The sequence below is a fragment of the Chelonoidis abingdonii genome, chromosome 2 (genome assembly GCF_003597395.2).
Source record: "Chelonoidis abingdonii isolate Lonesome George chromosome 2, CheloAbing_2.0, whole genome shotgun sequence".
Taxonomy (NCBI): domain Eukaryota; kingdom Metazoa; phylum Chordata; order Testudines; family Testudinidae; genus Chelonoidis; species Chelonoidis abingdonii.
The window spans coordinates 32295931-32315221 of NC_133770.1; the positions used below are offsets into that span (position 1 = coordinate 32295931).

At 40.1% G+C, this 19291-nt stretch overlaps 1 protein-coding gene across 9 annotated transcripts in view; it reads left to right on the forward strand.

Moving 5' to 3' along the window:
• Positions 1–19291, forward strand: part of ARHGAP12 (Rho GTPase activating protein 12) — a 153390-nt gene that overhangs the window by 61695 nt on the left and 72404 nt on the right. For all 9 annotated transcript variants that reach the window (XM_032799088.2, XM_032799089.2, XM_032799090.2 and 6 more), the window contains exon 3: positions 18694–18957. In XM_032799088.2, the coding sequence (XP_032654979.1) occupies positions 18694–18957 (264 nt within the window). The remainder of the gene's footprint in view (positions 1–18693; positions 18958–19291) is intronic.

Consider the following 19291-nt stretch of genomic DNA (forward strand, 5'->3'; position numbering starts at 1 on the left):
ACAACAGTACTGTGATTGGTAGCAGCACATAACTCTTGAGGCTAGCGAGGTAATGAACCATGGTGTTAGTACTATAACTGGTATTGTAGTGGCTCTATCTGTTCCTAGCTGTGCATATTTGTACTAGCAGTGATTTCCTATTTTCATGAAAAATCCTCTTGCAGAATTTCTAATAAGCTTTGGGTTCCCAGGAATTAGTGCCACTTGTGTAGACAAGGTATTGGGTGTTCAGTTCCCATGTGGGCCAAACTGACTGTTACTCATTTTTGAATAATCTGGAGACAGCTGAGAGAAATGTGGATAGAACCACCACTAGGGTGACCAGATGTCCCCATTTTATAGGGACAGTTCTGATTTTTGGGTCTTTTTCTTATATAGGCTCCTATTACTCCTCCACCACATTTGCTGTCTGGTCATCCTAACCACCACAGCCAGAAGTATTTGAGGTGGTGAGTGGGATGCAAGCTGACTAGCCATGATATTAACTGTAGAGCAGTTGTAGTAGCCCACTCATGAAGCATGCTTGAGATTAACATGGTAGTAGTTAGCTACATTAGTACATAAGTGTCAGAAAACGTGGATTATTCTTCTGAATCACTGACATTTTTGTTGGAGCAATGGTAGTTCTAGCTGCCATAGAACGTTGAGTATTAAAAAAATTCAAAAAGAGAGTCTGGTGGCCTTGCTCCATTTCTCAAAGATTTAACAGATGACTCTAGCATGGTGTCTTATTTACTGAGACGGCATTCATATTACTAAATCTTGTATAATATATCTTGTAGTGCACTCTGAAGTAGTATAAATTAAAACTGCACTAGTCATTGATTTTGACAAAATGTGTTGGTGAAAGAATATCCTTGGTTTTTATGTGTAGTAACTTTTTTGGTAACATGCAAAGGGTTTCCTGCTCCCTAGAACATTTTATTAGGGTTCTATGCTAATTATTTTTCATATTCTAAGTTGATAAACTTTTGACATTTCATAAGTGTTGGCCTTTATAATGCTGTTAACTTGGTGGTTCTAGGGTAAGGTGAAACAGATAGGAAATCATACCTCTCTTTTGGGACATATCATGTTATGCGGGGATTTAAGATCTCCACACACCATCCTCAGTCCTATGCACTGACCTAAAGATACATTCCCAGAAAATGTGGGTTTTTTTGTTTTTTTTGTTTTTTTTTTTGTTTTTTTAAACACCTATGGACAGTTTGAGATGGAGAAGCAAATCATGATTATTGACCTAAATAAATTGAATAGATGGAAGGAAATACTTATTACTTGGGCTGACCATGCAGAACTGGTTTTTAATATGACGTGACCCTCATTTAATTTCAGAAAGAATTTTTAAAATATCCCAAACAATTTTTTAAAAATTGCATTGCATTTATTATAGGTGGGGCTGGTAGCACCACTGTAACTAAGGTTGCCCAACACTTATAATAAGACCCTGTTTTCACTTGTTTATAATTTGCCTAACTTTAATAGTTCGAGCTGAAATTTTACACACTGGATATCTGTCACAGGTTGAACTTCTTTTTTTTTTTTTTTTGTAAAATTTCAAACAAAATGTTTCTGTTACTTCAGAGACTGAGATTGATGGGGAAAATGTTTTTTGCCCATGTTAAAAACATAAGAATGGCCTTACTGGGTCAGAACAAAGGTCCATCCAGCCTAGTATCCTGTCTACTGACAGTGGCCAATGCCAGGTGCCCCAGATGGAGTGAACCTAACAGGTAATGATCAAGTGATCTCTCTCCTGCCATCCATCTCCACCCTCTGACAAACAGACGCAAGGGACACCATTCCGTACCCATCCTGTCTAATAGCCATTAATGGAGTTAACCTCCATGAATTTATCTAATTCTCTTTTAAACCCTGTTATAATCCTAGCCTTCACAACCCCTTCAGGCAAAGAGTTCTACAGGTTGACTGTGCACTGTGGGAAAAAGAATTTCCTTTTATTTGTTTTAAACCTGCTGCCCATTAATTTAACTTGGTGGCCCCTAGTTCTTATATTAAATACAATAATTTAAAATCTAAGTAAGTGATGTTTAAATACAGTGCTGATAAAATCTCCGCCCACGAGAGCAGATCAAACTGCTGGAAAACAGTCTTGCTAGTATGGTTTTCAAATTCTATTTCTAGGAGAATATAGATGAGAGAGAAGAACAAAATAAGGCTTTTAGCTCTTTTGATTTGTGAAATTAATCTTTGCAATGCAAACAGATGCACTGTTGTCTCACTGAGTATTAAACTTAAGGGACTTAAATAACCAGGTTAAGGTAACAGGATAAGGTAAGTCTGTGGAGAGCTTGGATATCCCCGGTCCAAATCCTGTGCCTTAACCACAAGACCTTCCTTTTTTTTCATAAGCCACTTTGTTTTTATAAAACAAAACATGAATGAAATGTTTCCATTATTATTATGTACAAATGTAACTAGATACAAAGGTGAAGGTAAAGTCTGCATTTTGCATGCTACTTTGTTTAGTTCAAAATATAAATTATGAGTAAACTAGATGCTTAAAATTTAGTCTTAATCTAAGGCGAAATTGGGTGAAATCCTTTAAAATGATTTCCTGAACTTGGCAGTATCTCTTTAAGAGTGTCCTCTTTAATTATTAATCACTTTAATACTGAATTACATGTACATTTCACAAATGCATTAGCCTAATACTGCTTGATGTACATTGCTTCCCATGTCATTCCATTCATTTGAGTGATGTGTTTCAGCTTTTGCAGCAAAAGCTATTAAATGTTTGCTCAATTTTGCTGCAGTCTCTGAAGAGAATGCCCAGAAACACTATAGCATGAGACTTTTATCTGCTCGATGAACACAAATGTTTCTGAATTGCCATTTAATAGATATATTACTTATTATCATATAACTGTTAATTTTCAACCTGGTGGTTGAAAGTCAGTTACATTGCACAAGTAGTGTTGTGTGTTTCCTCTGAATAAAGAGTGGGAGATTGCTGCAGATTTAGACAACCGTATGTAACATACAGTAACTCTTCGCTTAATGTTGTAGTTTATGTTCCTGAAAAATGCTGCTTTAGGCAAAACGATGATAAGAGAATCCAATTTCCCCATAAGAATTAATGTAAATGGGGAGCGGGAGGGGACCGGTTAGGTTCCAGGGAATTTTTTTTGCCAGACAAAAGACATTATATACGTATACAGTATAAGTTTTAAATAATTTTAAACAATTTCGTACCATACTCACCCATGATGATTGTGAAGCTTGGTTGAGTCAAGGGATAGAGGAGTTGGGGCATGGGGGCTCGCCCTGCTCTGCCCACCTGGCACTTTTGCCAGGGAGGCGGGGTTAGTGGCTTGCCCACTCCCTGGCTGGAATGCTGGGCGGGCGGGCGGAGCAAGGCGAGCCAAACAGCCTTATAATGGAACATTGCATGACTTCAAATGTTTATGTTCTCTAGTAGATCAGCAACCTAATAATGAAACAATGTTAACTGGGACAACTGTAAGTGAGGAATTACTGTAGTTTGTCCTAAACTGAAAGGGACAATTTCAGTAAGTGGATTTATGGCGACATTTAATGTTTGAATTCCCAGTTAAAATGTATATTTAGATTTAACCAATAATTTATCCAATTGGTATTTAGATGGGGATAGCTAGTATAGTGTAGCATTATTTGTGGATTCATAACTCCTCCCCTCCCTCCCCCCAAACTTGGCTTCTGTTTTTGCTTCTGAAGAAAGGCCCTGTTGAAAATAAAATGCAACATATACAAAATTGACCATATAGTGGGTTTTTTAAAATGTATTAAGGTATGTTAAGGAAAGAAGGCAAAACCTAGAGAATACATGTAAGATGTATGTTAAAAGCTCAGCAGTAATAAAACGAAAAGAGGTAGCCAACCAACGCCCCTCAATAGTGTTCCCATATCTAATAGCCCTCATGTGGCAGGGACTGTTGGTTGGCCTAGGCTGTCAACTAATAAATATGCCATTTAAAAAAAAAAAGACTTAGACTTTGAATAATTTTCTGGTTAGTTACTAGGCAAGGGACGACAGGGATGGGGTGAGGTCTAGGGCTTGGGCCTTGCCAAAAGATACAGCTGCAATTTTCTGGCAAAAATCTAAATGGTTAGGATCATTCCTTCCCCCTTCAACTTCTATTCTTGTGGGAGGATAACAAGTCTCAATGTCTGTTAGTGCTGGTAGCTTCCTAAACAGCAGCCCAGTGAAACTTACATGATTCCTGTTCTTTTAATTGCTGCCCACATGCATTTGAATACCAGCAATGACACTAATAAACCTCTTGTTAATTTCATGTTGCTGGCACTCAGGAAACAAGAGACACTAGTGATTTGTTTGCAGACCCCATGTTATGTCTTCTTGCACTTAAGCAGCTATTAAGCTTTGCAGTTGTGATGCTGTGCAGTTAAACACTGTACATGGGGGAAGGCAGGTAACTGTTAAAACAGTTTTTTAATTTCTGCAAGTACAGTTTGTCTTGAGAAGTTGTTAGAGGATTAATAAAATTGCAGCAAGTTGTCCAAAAAATCTAGATGTCTATGTCGATCCTCTTTTGCTCATGCCATTCACAATCTGTTATACTAAAGGAGTGTATGTAATATGTGCATGTGGTTTCAAGTCATCTTGATGTTAGTGCTTCATGCAGTGTTTGAGCATTTAAAAGTAAATGCTGTTTGCATATATTATTTTTTAATAAAGTAAACCATCAAAACATAGGGTGCTGTTTTAAAATCTCCAAGTTTTACCTGAGAATCGGACATTCATTTTGATATCAAAGTATGCTTTGTGACATATGGTAAGTCTATTTTTCTTGGTGCAGAGTTCAAGTAAATGTGTTTATAGGCTAGGAAATATATGTCTGGTCTTTTGTATGAAAATGTTGACAGTTCATTCATAAATGATTAACCAGGTGTTTTATTTAGGGGTGGATACTTACCTGTTGAACTATGTGACTGTGAAAACTTATGTCTGGAGACCTGTATATACAAGCCCCATTTCAAGAACACATTCTATAATAGTGCAAAAAATTGTGTTTTCTTGCCTATCCTACTAGATTAAATAGTCTTCACACTGGTTCACGAAGATCTGTTGCTCACAGATCAACTTTCCTGTGTAGATTATGACTTGAGACCAGACTTTAAAAGTTCAGTGCATGTAAATATTAAATGTCTAACTGGCCATGCATATATTTGGAATTTGCATGCAAAATTGTAGACTCTTGCAAATATTTGCATTTATCTATCTTTGAAAATCTGTCCTATAACATTCTTTTTTCTAACTTTCCATATTCTAGTGGGAGACTACTACATGAAAATCATTAAATGCATTTGTTGTTTGGTAAGGCTTGTAATGATAGCAGCCTGAGTCTGTCTTTGTGTGCTGAAGATACTACATAAAGTGTCAAAATTACAAGGACAAATCTGAGAAAGTAACATACAAAAAACTTTGTTCTTCTAATTGTAACTCAGTTTTTTCTAGCCCTCTTTCAAATCTATTTCTCTTGGCCCATACAGAGTCTACTAGAAATTTTTACTATGATGTGACTAGAAGGATTAGATTTCTGGATTAGGGATTTAAAAAAAAAATAATGCTCATTATGATGAATTATACTATACTATACTATACTATACTATACTATAATTCATTATGATGAATTATACTAGTTTACTTTATTAAAAAATATATGCAAACAGCATTTACTTTTAAATGCTCAAACACTGCATGAAGCACTATTATACTATAGTAAGTAAGAGGAATGCATTTAAAATGGCTTAAATATAGCTTAACTTGGAACTATTAAGGACTATTTTGCCTAATATATCTGTCTGGTTAGTGTCTGTGTAACTCTAGAAACATTTCCCCAGGATGAATTAAATTACAGTGTTCCTCAAGTTCTTTAGAGCTCTACAATGACATCTAGTGAGATTTGGGGAAGGAAGAGTCCTGGTTATATCGAAAAACTGAATTTAATTCCTTAATGTACTTCAGTTAGGTTTGAATTTTTAAAAATTGCAACTTTCCTCAGTACATTGTAATTTATTAATTATGTATATTGGAGCATCTGGGTCCAATTGCAATCTGTTGGGGCTCCATTGTGTTTAGACTCTGTAAACTTACAAAGATGTTAAATTCTAATGAAATATTTCTGCATATTATATAATTATTTAGACTAGTTCTGGATAAGAATATAGTATTTCCCAAAGATGTGGTTACAAGTAAGGCTGTGACTTCATCATGGAGGTTGCCGAAGTCATAGAATCTCTGACTTCCGAAGACCTTCATGACTAGCATGGCTCCAAGGCCTTAGTTACAAAGTGATTCCTTCTAAAAGAGTATTGTGCAGATTTCTAAGAACACAGATCTGGGGAAGAAAGTAGCTGAAATCTTTGTTTGAGACTCTCAGCCCTCACGAGACCACCCTTTGAACCCATGGCACAATGCTCCAGGACCCACCTTTCCATGAAAGTGGCATTCCTGGTTGCCATCACCTTGGACAGAAAGGTCAGTGAGCTCAGTGCCATGATGGCAGACCCTCCCTACATGGTGTTCCACAGAGACAAGGTATCTTTGAGATTACACCCCAAGTTCCTCTTTAAAGTGGTGTCTTAATTCCATCTCAGCCAATCCGTGCACTTGGCAGTGTTCCATCCAAAACCACATGCGTCCTTCAACAACAGAGCCCTGCATTCCCTTGATGTCAGACGTGTCCTGGAATTCTACTTGCACAGAACTAGATGTTTTCTGACTCTTTGCTGTCTCCTCCCAGATGATCTCTAAGTGTGTCCCAGGTTGAATTCTGGAATTTTATAAACAGTCAAACCTCTCCTCTTTTAGGTCACGCTTTATTTCAGATGGCTCTGCTGTTAGCATCCTCATGTCCACCTCTGCATTGATTACTGCTCAAAAGTCACCCACATGTGGAATACACATAGGGACCATCACTCGAAGAAGAGGACCTTACTTACCTGTAACTGGAGGTTCTTTGAGATGTATGGTCTCTATTTGTATTCCACAATCTGCCCTCCTTCCCTTCTTCTTTGGACTCTATTGCACAACAGTAAGAGGGGAAACTGGAGTGGCGTCAACCTGCACTGGCCCTTATGCCCTCAGTCAAGAGCATGAGGAAATGCACTACACGTGTGGGTCAGCGGACACTATTTGGAAACCCTTCTGTACTCAGGTGCATGGCGCGCCTGAGCACACGTGTGGAATACAGATAAGGACCACACATCTTGAACCTCCAGCTACAGGTAAGTAACCTCTTATATTTTAAGTGCCAGGAATGTCCTCAGTACTGTACAATGCACAATTATCAGCCTTGAAGAGTTTACAAAAGAGAAGACCTTGAGGAAGGGAATAATTTAGATTTTTTTCTGTTCTAACTTTACTAATCTCTTGTGGTGAAAAGTTGTCCGACAGGTTCATGCTTAAGAAGTAGTGAGTCTTTGGGCTGGTCTACACTACGGGGTAAAATCGATTTTAGATACGCAATTTCAGCTACGTGAATAACGTAGCTGAAGTCGAATATCTAAAATCGATTTACTCACTCGTCCTCACCGCGCGGGATCGATGTCCGCGGCTCACCATGTCGATTCCGGAACTCCGTTGGGGTTGGTGGAGTTCCGGAATCGATATAAGTGCGCTCAGGGATCGATATATCCCGTCTAGATTAGACGCGATATATCGATCCCCAAGCAATCGATTTTAACGTGCTGATACGGCGTGTAGTCTAGACGTGGCCTTTATGAGGGGACTTGAATGAGGAGAGGATGGAGGGATGGGATGCTGGAATTGGGGTGGTTACATGCATGCATAGAAGTTGACATGGAAGATGGCAGAGACAGGAGTGGGAGAAGCAAGCAGATGGGGTATGGAGGCTGCATTACTGAAATTAAGGAGACGGGGGGGCATAAACAAGATTTGAAATGAATGCAGTGATGTGGAGTTCAGAATTTTAAAAGAGAGTGAAGTATAAATTTCATATTGTAGGCACAAGGAAGCTAAAGCAGCTGGATATACTAATCATATACATAAGGACCAGTGCCTTCTGCATTCCAAGATAGCCATCCATGGGATGGGAAGTGGGGAACCAGATGTGCTATTTCTGGAGTAGAGAAGCTTTTTTCCTTCCAGCATGAGATATGAGGCTTTTATTTGACAGGCTAGCATAGTTTTGTTCTGTTTTTTAACCTTTTAAACTATCATATATTCCATAATAAAACTTGGTAGGAACACGAAAACTTGTCATGGATATAGTGGAAAATGTTATTTATTTCACTGGTTTTCCAGCAATGAAAGTTTCCACTTTTTTGACCAACTTTTCTGTGTTCCTATTAAGTATATTTGTTGTAAATCAGGAAATCTGTTTTCTAACAGGCATAGGTTTATAATCTCAGGCTGTTCCTCTTACAGCTGTTTCCCCTTTTGGTTATGAGTGTAGGCCACTTGTGGCTTCTATTTGACTGTGTGGTATAAACCAAAATATGCTTCCTCATGTAAGCAAAACTATCTATTTATGACCAGGTGTAGTCTAGATTATCAGTGTTGGTTTTGATTATAATTGTATAATGCAAGCTCTTATGTTGAAACAGATTTTTTTTCTGCTTTGAAAAGATGCAGCAAAAAATGGATGATATTTTTGCCTCGAGATGAAAATTTCAGTTTAAAACTAAGTAGAAGACTGAGGGAAAAAATACAGAATATTATTTATTTAGGAGCTATGAAGAAAAAAACCCTATGACAGTACTAACGTCAGACACAGGGATATAGATTCTGCATTAACAGGCAACTTCTGTACAGCGTGAGTCAATAATAGGTTGCCAGTGTAGTCACCTCTGTTCGGAAAAATGACATATTAGTATCACGTTCTAGGTATTGTAGTGGTACAGCAGCACCATATAGTTAAGGTTGCGTCATGACATCGGTTTTAGCAGACTTAAAGTTCAATCTTAATGGACATTTTTAGTCAGATACTTTTGGAATTTGGTGTGCATCAGCAGGGTGCAAGATAGGGGGTTACTGACCAAATTTGGAGTAGTTTGAGCCAAAGGTTCCAGAGATATAAGCCAAGGAGGAAAAATAGCAATTAAAAAAAAAGTTTCTAGATTTTTGCTTCGCGTTAGAGATCAAATTATTGATGTGATGTGAGTCAGAATAGTCAATCTGTCAAGTTTTACCTAAGATAGTGCATGGTATCTACTCAGCCTTTGGGGGATCCACATTCTTTCTTCTAATTAAGAAAATGTACATTTTTATACTGTGCACGTGCAATACAGAAAAACAGGGTTGAGGGTTTCTGTTCCTGCCATTTTATGTGCTTTAAAGCTCAACTCTTGTAAGTGCCCTAAAATCTGAACAGTTAGATTGCCTTATGGGCATGCGGTGTAGCATTAGTAATCCAAATTTGGAGTTCTTTTACCAAGGGGTCCCCAAGTTACTGCCCTCCCAAAACTGTTCCCTTCTGCTGCCTTGTACTGTTAAACTGAGATGCTGATCTAAACTAAATGAATCACAGACCTCTTGATGACTGGGAACTCACCATTTGATTAACATAACTAAGGATAATTTAATCAAAAGCCTGCACCTGAGGGTATGTCTACACTGTGAAGTTGTCGACAAAAGTTTTGCCAACCCAAATGGCAGTGTGATCTCAGCTTTGTTGGCAGGAGCACTCTTCTGCTGACAAAGCTTACCCTGCTAGTGGGGTTGGAAGTATTTTGTCCGCAAAAGTGCCAACAAAGAGCGTTTACATATGCTGACTTCTAGTGACAAGGCTGTGTCGACACAGCCTTGTTGCTAAAAGCTGTGTGGTGTAGACAAGCCCCGAGACAGAAGGAGTTTTGGACTGAGTGTTTGGAGGTTACAACAATTTGAGTCATGGGTGGCGATTCTAGTTTGGGGGAAACATAATCAAAGTATTTGGGGGGAAATAATCATGTGAATGTTGCCTGCGAGAGTACAGGTAATTGAGGGGTGAAGGATGGGGCAATAGAGGGGTTTGGGGCTTCAGGAGGGTGATGAGGAGGGGGATAAATGGGAGTGGGTGGGAAGTGAGGGGAGAGATGCCTGGCTCAGGTGATCAAGTGAGGGATGGAATACTGGGAGAAGGGACATGGGTTTGAGTAGCAGAGAGTTTGGGAGAGAACAGGGGCAATATACCGTCAGCTCTATATTCTCCCCTCATGTGTGGCCCCAGATCGGGGGGAGGGGGGTGAGCTTTTAGCTTTGCAAAGGGCAGAGCTAGAGATCCAGCTGTTGCTGTGGCACAGGTCAAAATGGTCTCAAATAGTTGTTTATTATCTAAGTGCATGACACCCACTAAGTTTTTGTGGATCCCAAATTAAAAACAAGTTCACTTCTTCCTTTGCATAGATGTGCAGTCTGGAAGGATTAGTGCACATTCCCCCGTAAAGGGGAGTGGGGAGAACATGAAGCTTTCTATGGAGACATGTTATGTTTGCCTGGGAAATTCAAGAGAATGTGCTGACGCCATTGCCCCTGTGAACACCCTGCCAGTGATGTTTCTGGTCCAAACCTTTTACCACTGTGCAATAAAAATGTAAACGTTGCTTCTAAAAGGTCGCTTAATATAATGAGATTTTTAATATGTGGGGAGGCTTACTGTGAACGCAGCAGAATAGTTAGTGCAGAACATTGATTTGAGCAAAATACAAACTTCTGTATGTAACCCTTCTGCCCCTCTGAGTTGGCAGCAACAAGGGCCAGGTTCAGTATCCAGGGGTTCTGTTTCAATAACACAAGGCATAACCGGCTCGAGCCCCCACCCAGTGACCTGGGACACTTACATACCATAAACTCCTGGGCGCCTCTAGGAGGCAATACTTCCCCTCTCGCAAGCACGGAGTTTGAGTTTGTAGCGAAATCTTTTATAAAGGAAGGAATTAAATGTGCATCCCATTGAGAAACACCACAAACAGAGTCTATAACACAAACATAACCACCCCCTCCAAGACATTTGCAATGTCCTTTCCCCTTAGGGTCTATCCAATCCTAAGTCCAACGAACCCAAAAGATCTTCTGTCAATGTCCACCCACAGAATTCAGAGTCTATCTGTAGAGTGTCCCTCTCCCCCGCTGTGAATGGGGCCCACTACTTCGTCCAGGCAGCATCGTGCCCCTGCCTCTCTCGTGGTGTCTGCTTCGGCCTTCTCCACGAACGCTCCCCTTACCAGCCGCTCCACTCTGTCCCGGCCCATCCTCACAAACTGCCTTTCCACTCCACCAGCTGCCTCGTGAGCTGCTCCAGTTGTCCCAGCAAACTGCTCGGCCCTGCTCCGCTCTGTGGGCTACGTCACATGCCCCAACAGCTACTCCGCTCGCCAGCCGTCCACTCCACAGCTGTCCTGTGGTCTGCTCCAAGCCATCCCCATGAAACTGCTCACTCCGCCACTGCTCGTTCCACGAAGTATAGCTTCAGGCTCCCACAGTTACACAGTAACTCAGGCTCCGACTCAGTAATTTCAGCTCTTTTGTGATTTCAGCTCTTAGTGATCTCAGCACATAGTAGGGTGCCAAATGTCTATGCACCATTAGCCCAAGTGAGTTCAGCTCAGCAACCTGTAGCTGAGTCTAAGGGAAAAAAAAATCAACTCTGACATTCCACAGTGGAGAGAGGGAGGGGTGCAACTGTGCTTTCTAGCTCCACAAGAGCCTACACCACCAGGCCACAAATACCTGTCCCCAACTCTCTCCTATTCACAGGTTGTTGGAACCCATTGTCCCTTGTCTAAGCAATTACCACCCAACTGAGGTTGAAGTTCATTTCTGTCACAAAGCAGTCACACAGCTCAGCTCGGACAGTCTGGGATGGGGTAGGCGTGCCTATGCAATATATTTAAAATTTCGCATTCCAAATTCTTGCCACACCTCCCATATCATCACCAAATGTCAGGTAAAGCTCATCCTGACTCTGGCTTACATGTATATCAGGAATGACGACAGAGTAAGGTTGCCCATGCACCAATAACTTTACCCTCTTTGAGCAATCGCCGCCAGTAGGTCCTGTTAAACACACACCCTTCTATTCTGCCATCCCACAGTTGAGAAATGTACCAGCTTTCCACCTCCTTTTTAACCCCATCACTTCTCACTACAGAATTCCCATCCTAACACTATTGAAAGAAAAAAAAGAAAAAAAAATTCCTGTGCTGCCCTCCCCTTACCACTCTTAGAAGTAATGCCTCAATAGGCACATAGCCATACTCACACTGATCTTGGCAACGATAAATCCAGGAGGTTCCAAAGAACTGACATAGAAAAATATCACACGGTGTAGAATTTAAGAACACTTCACAGCTCCTACACTCCTTACATTACTCAAAGGATACCGCGTCAAGCCTGCGCTTAATTTATTGGTTCTAATGTTTTAATGATGGCTGGTCTTATGCCCCTGTAATCTACACAGTTTTGCATAGAAAGCGATGCATCTGGAGTGTATGTGAATATTCCATCAGCTAGTGTCTGAACCAGGGAATTAGAGGGAAGGGGTGGTGTGGGCACCTTCCCCCCCTCCCTCCGTGCTCCCTCTTTGTCTTTAATAGGTTAATGTAGTGATGAGGCAGGCGGTGCGGGAGAGGCTGCGAGGTGGCGGGGGCGGGCGGGGGCAGGCGAGTGCGGGCAGCGTTTGAGTAGGGGGGGGGGGGGGGGGGGGGGGGGGGGGGGGGGGGGGGGCCCCCCCCTCCCGCCCCCCCCCCCCAAATATGAGGGGGGGGGGGGGGGGGGCCCCCCCCTTTTTTTTTTTTTTTTCACGCTGGATCCGGCTGGCAGGCGCAGAACGGCGGTGTGGGGCGGGGCTGTATAGATCAGGGCCTGTGGGGGGGGGCGCACCCACCCCGGGGGGGGGGGGGGGCCCATCCGCCCACCTTCCCGGGGACTGGCTGCAGGCAGGAGCAGGGTGTGCAGGTCTGGCTGCAGGCAGGGTAGCAGGTACTCATGGAGAGAGTGGCTTGGAGCAGTCCAAGCAGCAGGACGCAGCCGGGGACCCACCAGGCAGCAGCCAGAGCCCCAGGGCCAGAAGTCTGAGGAGTAGCAGCAGCAGCAGCAATAGGGCCAGGAGGCAGCCCACATGGCTCCTGCAGCGCAGCACCATGCCCCCCCCGGCGGCCGGGAGGAGGAATTACACACTTCCCCGCCATTGCCCGTCAAAGCTTCCCTCGCAGGAAAGCCAGTTAACAAGCGATTCTAAAACCAGTTTGTGCGAACTGGCTCCAGCTCACCCCTGGTTAGATGGAATCTTATGTGTAAGAGTGAATGGGTTGTGAAAGGAGGTGAAGGTCTTGTACATTTCAGTAGCTGTGGGATTGGCAGAGTGAAGTTGTATGTGTTAACAGCACGTAATGGGGCACTGCAAGAGAGGACCGAGTTAAAATTGCATGGGCAGCCTTAACTGCATTTCCTAGTTTTCATAAGCTTGAGGTTTGCTCAACTCAGCAGCCTTAACTTTTCATTAACATAGTTTTTGCCATTGAATTTATATGGCAGTGTGGATTGACTTTTAAATCAATTATTTTAAATTGTGGTTTAAATTAACTTTTCCTTTCTACTTCAGTTATTTTGTAAAAAAAGGTGCATTCTTACTAGTTGATATAACTATTAAAACATGTTGATTTACAACTAATTGGTCTGTCACTAGATTTAGTACATTTATTTAAGCAATTATATAGCTTAATATCTTCAGATTCCTATTAATTGTACAGTTTTAGGATGTTAGAAAATAGTGAACAATATATTGCCTGTTCACTGGAAAATTAACTTTTTGCTCATGATGTGTCAAGCTGCATTAGAATGGTAACTGGAATTTAATTACACACACAATAGCATATAACATTTATTTTTATTAAACAAAACAATCTTAATGTTTTGGATACATAAACTTCTCTTACCAAAACATGTTTCACATTTACAATGAAATGATTTATTAAAGGAACAGAGCAATTACCTGTAGTCAGGGAATTGAACTGATTATTTCTGGTCAACTTGAGACAATTTTCAAAAATGCCTAAATGAAAGTGACTAGGTCTTAAGTTTCTACTGGCCTAAGTCTCTTGAAAATGAGACAATTGCCTAAATTACTGAAGGCTGTCCTTCAAACTACTAAAATAAGTAGCTCCCATCCCCTTCTTTCTTGGTTTTATTCATAGACTGGAAGAGAGAGACAAAGCTTTCTTGTGTTTTCAGTTTCTAGTCGCCTTCTCAGTTTTGAATGAATTGTTCCAAATGATGAAAATATTCTTCATACTGCTTGAATGGTTCACCTTCAGTCCTGAAATTTATTATGGTTGGCATGATTGATTTGGTGATTATTAGATGCCCATGTCATAGCATCAGCATCTTGTTCAGCAGTTAGGCATCTACCCGTTGGTACTTTGGGTTGAGAATATTGGCAAGAAAATGAGGTGGAATAAGGGCTGGATCCATCTGCTTCTTTACTTACTGCCTGCAGTTTAACTTTGTTGTTAGGTATTTTTTTCTTCAGTGTCTCGAAGTTCTTTCCAAATTTCAACAGCATCAGAAATAGAGCAACAGTCTTTCTGGAGTTTGTCCAGGGCTATGGACATAGGTTTCAATATATTCAGCAGATCTTCTACATTTCTCTCTAGTCCAGTGTTGACGACTTTGGCTTTGATAGGTCCATGTGTTTTTTGTCATGATTTTCTTCAGAAATAGTAATCAGAAAGGCCAGTTCTTGAAAAATGGGTTAAAACAGTCAACCACTGAATTCTGTCCTACGTCTTGGGGTAGAATTAGTTTGGAGCGTCCTGCTCTCTTCAGTGAAACTGAAGCAATGCAGTTCTTATGGAAGTATTTTCCAATTTCAACTTTTTCCTTTATTCCTGGAGTTAAGTCTTTGGCTAAAAGAGGAATCAGATGAGCACTGCACCTATCTGTTTTAAGTTTCAGGTTACTTTAATATCTTCTAGACTTCTTTTAATCTTTTTTAAATTTGTGGCATTGTCTTTGACAAAGCTCCACACTCGACACTTCAATTTTTATTCACAGTTTGCTATGGCTTTTACTGCTGCTACTTCTAATTATTCTGCTATATGGGCATTTCCTGATGTATCAGTTGTTTCTGTAAGATAGACAACTCCATCTGCTAATGTCACACAATCATATATTATTGGATAATTTTGTGCATTGCTCCACCCATCAAGACTCAGATTAACGAATTTCCCATCAACGTTTTTTGCGCGCTGTTCAATTTCCTTCTGGTACAGTGTATCCAGCAATGTTCTGGCAATGTCTGCTCTGCCAGGTGGCATGTAGCCTGGTCATAATGATTGAACCACGTCAATGAAATGTTTGTTCTGAACAAGACAAAGGGAGAATTTGTTTTATAAATGAACTCAGCTATCTTTTTATCTATGGAGTCTTCCTGGAATTTGCTGGTCCTGATTATGAACTCATTCATGGTTTTACTAGATAATGAAGAAAGACAGCAAGTTACTTGTATCAAAAAAAGACTGTTTCATTGATGGTGGTACAAGCAGATAACTCTGAAGTTGTAGACATTGCAGATGTTGGATGTTTGTTTCAGGGTCCAGTTTAGACACTGAATTATAAAATGGTTAAGAAAAGTCACTCATACTCACTGAGTACTATTCAATACATTGATTTAAAAAAAAAAAAAGAGATCTGTAAATGAAAGGTTCCTCCTTGTGAAGGTGCTTTTACTTCTGTTTATACTCAACCCACATTGTTAGGAAGAATAATTATTTAATAGATCACAAGGATTATCTAAAGCAGGGGTGGCCAACCTTTGGCTCCAGAGCCACATGTGGCTCTTCAGAAGTTAATATGTAGCTCCTTGTATAGGCACCGACTCCGGGGCTGGAGCCACAGGTGCCAACTTTCCAATGTGCCAGGCCCTACCCCCACTCCACCCCTTCCATGCCCTCCCCTGAGCCTGTTGTGCCCTCACTTCTCCCACCTCCCGTCCAGAGCCTCCTGCATGCTACGAAACAGCTGATTGGGAGGGGGAAGCTCTGATAAGCGGGGCTGTCAGTGGGTGGGAGGCGCTGGGAGCAGGGTGGGGGAGCTGATAGGGGGCTGCTGACATATTACTCTAGCTCTTTGGCAATGTACATTAGAAAATTCTGGCTCTTTCTTAGGCTCAGGTTGGCCACCACAATCTAAATCTTTTTAAACTTTTAATTTCTAGCAACATACCAAACTGCTTGAGAAAAAACATCTTTTAAATGTTAAAATTCATAAACGACTAATAAAACTTTACTTTTAAACTGGAAATATTTACCTTCGAAATTTGCTTATATGCAACAATAAAAATCACTTCAGAAGTGTGTCAGTAACAGTAAAAATATAATTGATAAATACTCACATTTCAAAATAACATACCAGCTATATTTTGAATGCAAACATTTTAAAATTCTTAAATCTACCCAAAACACCAATTTATGACAGTAATCTGTTTTCATTTCCTAGCATAGAAAGAAATGGTAGGCAGTCTAATAAATTTATTTTTGCACCATTCTTATCAGCTAATCCAGGTTGAAGATGATGATAGGGATGTGTCTGAAACAATCATTTCCTTTTGGGGAGCATTCTTCATAATCTTTCATTCTGATAACCAGGTCTTTCACCTTTGTGTTGCACTGTTTACATTTTGCATGTGTTCCTTTCTTATCCGGAGGTTGACAAAATTCTGGAAATTAAGTAAAAATATTCCCAAATTGGGTCGTCTTTATAACCTGCAGTCATGGCAGTTTTTTCCTTCTGTTCCCATGTGTTGAAATCAGCACTAGAGGCTGCACTCAAATGAATGTCATCCCTTCTTCACACAGTGTCCTGCTTTGACACCAGTGTTACTCCTTTTCTGATTGTGCTCCTTCTCCCTTGTTAAATAACTCCCCCATCCCTACCCCCAAGAAAACAAAAGGACTAATAACAATCCAGGACTTCTACTTGTGTAACCCACATGCCTTGTGCACTGCAGTATTTTATTTATTTAGAGACGGAGGGAGGCAGTTGCAAAATTAATGGATTTCTGTTAGGTTTGTATCTCTGTGTGTACATGGAAGGAGCAGAGCAAGGCCATTTACCTGAAGTGCCCAGAATAATCCAGAAGCAAGGCTGGTAGTTACTGGGTAATTGAGTGTTTTTCCATGAGCTGAAGCATAAATTTTCATAATGGGTAGAGTCATAAGCATTTATCATTTTGAGAATCGAGCCAATCAGAACTTAGGTAGGGAGAAGCTATAAAATAGGAGTATGAGTATGAGACCACCCAGGTGGTCAGTGAATGGTCCTGATGGGATACATGATGGTGTCTCCTAAAGTCTGAGGCTGGATCCCAGTGCCTGTGATGGCTTTGCTAGTCTCTTGCACCCCATAGCACAGCCCCTGGATCCCCCACAGGATTATACCTTTGATGTAGTATATGACTTATTGGCCTCAAAAGTTAATTTGTTCCCCCTAATTCTTTCTTTGTATGGAAAAGTTGCCTTTAACTCAGTTTTTGATAGAGGTTCATGGATTAAGCATATTTATTTTTAAAATGTTTTAAGAGATTATGATAAATTTAGACATAACATTTTATATTGCAGTAAGATTTCATTTTAAACAGGTTTATTTTTAAAAAGAAACATACTTTAAATAAATAAAATCCAATGTAAAATTTTTTATCCATCCTGTCATATGGTGATAACATACTATAAGGTGGTGGTATGCTTTTAGAATTATATATATTTTTTTAAAAATAAAAAGACAGCTTTTCCCCTGTAAGTAGCACTGTGGTTCGTAATTCTCTGTCTGAATTTCCAATAGTTTTTCCTGTGAGTAAATGTTGAGGATGTTCTCTACCTGAGCTCACCATCCTAGCAGAAATTTGCATTTATGTACCATTGCTGCTAGTAGTATTACATTCTCCTGCAGATATTGGTTGTGGTTCTGCTTCTTGTATTTGGGACTAAACTTTATCTGACTACCTATTTCCAGTTCCACGTTACAGATTAAACAGGTAAAAGTTACTCCTTTTGTTGACATTGATAAATTACTGTGGTATGCAAAATATTTTGTTTGTACTAAATAATATCTTAAATCTATTTAAAATAGATTGATTAGCTCAGTTCTGTGACTGTTGATTTGGAAAAAATTACAGAGGAAAGGCTCAAGTGTAATTCCCAAGTTTCTTAGTCCAATACTGTACTCATTACTTTAGACTGCACTGCCTTTTACAGCTCACTTTCAAGATAGAGGATGAGAGGTGTAAAACAGTGCTTTTCCCCCTCCTTTCGCGCCACACACATTCAGGTTTGGGGAGGAGAGGAGACATCCATATTTCATGTCTTGAAACAAAACCCAGTGAAATCTTCCAGTTATTGAATACTGCTTTATCTTTTCACAAGTCTGCCATATGAGATCATTAAAAGATGCCATTTGCAGGAATGTTTAAAGATTTTTTATAAACTATAAATACAGTTTGTGAAATAACCCTTGTGGTTATGGGTCAAAAAATAGATTTGTTTTTGTTTGACTTCAATTTGACTGTTTTAATTATAAAAGATCTCTCTGTATAAAAGTAAGACTTCATTTTTGATTATATAAATTATATTTCCTATTATACTGCTGTAATATAATCAATTTTTTTTATTAAAGGAGAAAATTAAAAATGCACTTGCAGTTTAAGTAATACTTAATTTCTTCTCTCACAATAGCCAACTACTCCACCAAGCCATGGCAGGCCGGATTCACCAGTTTATGCTAATTTACAAGAACTGAAAATATCTCAGTCTGCGCTTCCACCTTTACCTACAAGTTCCGCAATTCAGATTAATGGAGAATGGGAAACACATAAAGATACTACAGGACGTTGTTACTACTACAACAGAGGAACACAAGAAAGAACCTGGAAACCTCCTCGTTGGACCCGAGATGCAAGCATAAACAAAGGGGATTCCCAGAACCAAGCTGATCAGGAGGTAGTTATTCAATGTAACTTGAACAGTGAGATTGAGTCATGCATGGCTATGCTCTTGGGCTAGTAAATTATGTTCCTACCTATTTGAACTGTAAAATTAAAATGTAAACTGTTCTGCGGTAGAGAGGAATTGTTTTTCATTATTTTCCTCCTCTTGTCTGGAGGAAAAGCCTCTTTCATTTGGCTAGATGTGTGTTAGTATAATTTGTGTTACTCTAATCTGTCAAACTCATGTGCCCCAAACTAGAAGTGAGCCCACCTGTGGTTAGTATTTTATTTTTCTTTTCTTCCTTTGAAGAACAAGTGAATGGCCTTTGAAACTAATAAGCCTCCAT